The 4,322-nt window shown below is 64.0% G+C and overlaps 1 protein-coding gene across 2 annotated transcripts; it reads right to left on the bottom strand.

Annotated features, from left to right (window-relative positions):
* Window positions 1-2,252: 2,252 nt before the first annotated feature.
* On the bottom strand, window positions 2,253-4,322 carry RAX (retina and anterior neural fold homeobox). Of its 2 annotated transcripts, none has more exons than XM_074855684.1 (3): window positions 4,028-4,322; window positions 3,702-3,934; window positions 2,253-3,003 (listed from the first exon to the last, which is right to left on the bottom strand). In XM_074855684.1, exons 1-3 carry the CDS (start codon window positions 4,293-4,295, stop codon window positions 2,551-2,553), a joined length of 954 nt encoding a protein of 317 aa, XP_074711785.1. In that variant the 5' UTR covers window positions 4,296-4,322; the 3' UTR covers window positions 2,253-2,550. The 2 variants fall into 2 exon arrangements, with proteins under 2 accessions (XP_074711785.1, XP_074711786.1); XM_074855685.1 differs by having other exon boundaries at window positions 3,714-3,934.

The following is a 4,322-nucleotide window of genomic DNA, read 5'->3' as shown; positions in this document are numbered from 1 at the left end:
ACCTGTCTGTGCCCACTTGTGCTTAGCTGGTTATTTATTTTTAGCAATAAACTCATAGCTTTCCTTGAAGGACATGACTGCACAGTTTATCCATTACAGGGTTCACATGTACAACGTATAACAAAAGACCTTAATACGTCAATAAAAGAACAATCACCATAGCGTGACACAATCTTTCATTTTTTGCTGGCAGGTGTTGGATCAGGAGCTTAATAAAAGTGAACAGGGGTCTTCAGCTGCTATTTCTGCTCCCCTGACATTGTGTTTTTACCTACTCTTAGCCTTCGACTACCTCAAGCATTGGTGCTGGTTACAGCACTGATCAAAACGTCAGGAGGCCCTTTCCAGTGGCTCTACAGGATACGGAAGGACTGGAGGCCACGGGGAGGGAGGGCTGTCGTGTCCAGCCGTGGAAGAGCACCGCTGAAATCCTGGGGCTTTGCTCGCTCGTCACGAGCAGTAAGCACAGGTAAGCGCTGTTGGACAACAGTTAGATGTGCTCACATGCAGGAGTGTTTTCAGCATCGCAGCCACAGCTGGACTGCAGCCAAGCAGTGACAAGTGGGATTGCTCCTGCCCCTGAGGAGGAAGAGTGTGCAGAGCCTGTGCAGCCATTTGTCAGCATGTGCCTGTTACTGACCCAGCCCAGGGTGTGCGGGCACCCCTCAAGCACATCGAGACACCCTTCCCCCGCAGCCACCAGAGGAGACGTGTCTTCCTGCAAGACCAGCATCCTTGGTGATGCAAAACTCACCTCTGAAAGTGCCGCTGGAGTAAGACCTCAGAACTGCAGAAACACAGGTTTTGTTCTCCCCCTCTGCCCCAGAAGTTTACTCAGGTCTCCTTACTAGAAGTTAGCAAAATACCTCTCCGGTCCCGACAGTGACAGCACTTTCTTCTCCTGCCAGCACAGCACTTCCTTGCAGAGTGCCAGGGAGGCTGGGCACCGCCACGGACGGACACACAGAGGCACGGACAGGTCCAGAGCCCAGCCGGAGGGTCTGGCTCGAGCAGGGCTACATCCCCCCCGAATTCAGCAGGGCCCAATCCCTGGGCCTCCCTGCACCCCACTGAACCAGCACAGCTCAGGAGAAGGAAGCCTGGGGGCCAGGCACAGCGTCTGCTCTGGTCCAGAGAGGCAGGTTGGATCTGCAGGGAGGCTGGGGAGAGAGGAAAAGGCATTTCAAAATAGAGGGATTCCTCTTATTATCTGTAAAAGAAGCTCTCCAGACAATAGATGGGGGCTGCTGTGGAGAACGCTGTTAAGGGATGTTTAGAAACTGCTGCCTAAGGTTAAAAAGCTCTCTGAAGAGAAGCTGAACAAAGCTGACATACTTGTTTCTGACAGGACTCTTAAAAGATACGCACAGATTGTGAAAATATAATTAGATGCCAGCCTTTGTCTGGCCACAACGAGTGGGAAATGGTGAAAGGAGAGGTCTCCCAGTCTGCATTGAATCATCCCTGGGACACAATGAGGGCGCTTGTGCATCCTTCTCTCTTCCCTAATGAGAAACGTTAATTGCCACAACCTCCAGAGTGTGTAGAGCACCCCGTGCCCAGTGGAGGAGAAGGGGTGTTTCATTACAGCTTCTCAGCCCCATTACAGGCAGTAACGGAGATAATGGAAAATAAAGATGCCGCAGTTTTAGTTTCGGCAGCTTGTGGATGGGCACTGGGTGGGCAGGGGAGCGAGGGCAGCCCAGCGCCGTGCCAGCATGCGGGGGCTGCACCGGGCAGGACGCAGGCAGCGGGACCCTGCTGACAGCTCCGGACACCCAGCCGGGCGTCTCTGTCCTGCCACGGGCAGCTGGGCTGGGGGGCACAGGGCCCTGCAGCACGACCGGTCCCCTCCTCTGCGGGGGCAGTGAGGGCTGGGGGGCTGGCACCCACCCTGGCGCGCTGGGGCAGGGGCGGGCAGATCCCAGCTGAACCCGGGGCTGCCCCAGAAGGCGGCTGTGGGAGCGCTGCGCCTGGCCCCCCCTGGCCGAGCGGGGGGCTCTGCATGCTCCCCACCTTGGGGCTGCAGCCCCCAGTGCTCACAGCCGGCTCGGGCAGAGTCCTCCTGCTGGAGGGGGGCCCACAGCCAGGCCCGTCCCAGCCCTGGGCGCGTCACAGTCCGGCCCGCGCAGCCCGTTGGGGTGCAGACGCCGTGCACAGCCTTCAGGCAAGCTGTGCCGTTTAACGGTGCAAAAGCAGAGAGCCCTCCCCAGGTAATGCAGGCCTCAGTTCTCAGCCACCTGACACAGCTCTTCGCCCTACTGCAGCTTTTATTGCAACTAAAGCGTCCAGCCAAGGAGGGAGAGCAAAAGAGATTTTTTTTTTCCTAAGCTATGATCAGACCCCTAATTCTGCAGGGCACGTAGAAAAGGGAATTAAAAGGACCACAGAATACAAAGCAAGCCAAGGTGTGGGGGAAAGGCTGGCGCAAGGGACAGCTCTCCCGTGCCTGGCCGTCCGGGGAGCCAGCGCAGGGCGAGGGCGTCCCTTGGGCGTCCCAGGATCAGTCTTCCCCGCGGGGGGGTTCCTCCCAGGTGCTGAAGAGGGAGTTCAGATCGTCTGCCAGGGTTTGCCGATGGACTGGATGTGCTCCTTGGCCTTCAGCCGCAAGGCGGCAATGCTGGTGTTGCGCGGGTCTGCCTCGTCCAAGGGGAACTTGTCCACAAAGGTGGCCCCGCACTGGTAAGGCGGCGGCGGCCCCATGGCCCCCAGGGGCTGCAGCGCGTGGGTCACGGCCGGAGAGTTCAGGAAGGGCGGTGGCGTGTAGCTGCCGGGCAGGCTCTGCGGCGAGGCCACGAAGCCGGGCAGGCTCTGCAGGGCTGTGCTGCTGGGCACCGGTGGGCTGAGCCAGGTCTCCAGGGGCAGGTTGCTGCTGAGAGGGCCCATGGGCGCTGCCTGCGGTGAGCGGTTGAAGGAGAGGATGGGTGAGTCCTGCAGCTTCATGGAGGTCACCTCCAGCTTCTCCTGCCGCCTCCACTTGGCCCGTCTGTTCTGAAACCACACCTGCAAGCACAGCCACGTGAGCCGGGCCACGGGACGGCACGGAAGGCAGAGGCTCTCCCCTGGGTGCAGCGGCACACACGAAGTGGAGCGAGGGAGACACGACATTGCAGTCGATGGCGTGCCGTGCCGAGCCGGGGCAGGAGCAGGTTCAGCGGCGCTTCCCCGCGGGCTCGGCCCCCCGCAGCCCCGCGCTCGGCGGGGAGCAGCACCGCAGACGCAGCGCAGCAAAAGCCCTGTGGCCGAGCTGGCCTGCCCTGACTGCCCACCCGCCCGGCCCGGCCACCCACTAGCCACCCGCTAGCCACCATGCTGGCGCACGGCGGCTTCGGCTGCCCCGGGCCGGGACACGCCAGACAAGGGGCAGTGGCCAGCGGCCAGCCTGAGCACAGGGGCCGCTCTGCGGCCACCAAAGGGAAGATGGCCCCGGGCTCTGTGGTGTCCCCGGGGCCGCTCAGCCACGCACCGGCCGGGGCCAGCGGTGCCGGGGCCGGGCTGGGCTCACGGGCCCGCGGGCGGGGGCAGCGGGGCCGTCCGCACACCGGGGTCAGGCTGCTCCGGCCACCGGGAGCGAGGGTCCAGGCCGGGCCGTGCCGGGAGCTCCCGGCGCCGGGAACGCAGGGCTGCGCCGGGCTGTGCGGGGGCTCCCGGCGCCGGGAGCGCGGCACCGGGCCGAGGCGGGCGCTGCCGTCGGGCGTTACCTGGACGCGGACCTCGGGGAGGTTGACCTTCATGGCGAGCTCCTCGCGGCTGTACACGTCGGGGTAGTGGGACTTCTCGAAGGCGCGCTCCAGCTCGTGGAGCTGGTAGGTGGTGAAGGTGGTGCGGTTCCGCCGGTGCTTCTTCTTGGGCTGCTCCTCCTCGTCCGACGGCTTCCCCTCGCCGCTGCTGCCGGCGGGCAGCTCGGGGCTGGCGCTGCCGGGGCAGAACGGCTCTGGAGGGGAAGGCAGGCGGGTCACCGGGAGGGCGATCCCCGAGGGCCCACCCGCCCGCTCGCCACCCGGCGCCTCTCGCCCGCCGCGCTCACCTTGGAAGCGCTCGGCGCGGCCCTGGGGCTCGGCCGGCGGCGGCTCTCCGGGCATCTTGGGGAGGCAGTGCCGGGGCCCCCGCCTGTCCCCCTCCTTGGCGCTGCCGTCGGGCGGGAAGGGGCCGAGCAGCCCGTCCTCTTTGGTGAACCCCAGGATGGCCTCGATACTGTGCAGCCTCGACGGGTTCCCCCCGGGGCTCCGCGCTGCCTGAGCCGACAGCGAGAACGCGCCCTCGGCCATGGCGAGCGGGGCGCCGGGGGGGTGCATGGGGGCCCCGGCACGGCGCTGCGCTCC

Source organism: Strix uralensis, chromosome Z (assembly GCF_047716275.1).
Source record: "Strix uralensis isolate ZFMK-TIS-50842 chromosome Z, bStrUra1, whole genome shotgun sequence".
Classification (NCBI taxonomy): Eukaryota; Metazoa; Chordata; class Aves; order Strigiformes; family Strigidae; genus Strix; species Strix uralensis.
Note: the sequence above shows the minus strand (reverse complement) of the source record. Positions and strands in the feature narration are given on the sequence as shown.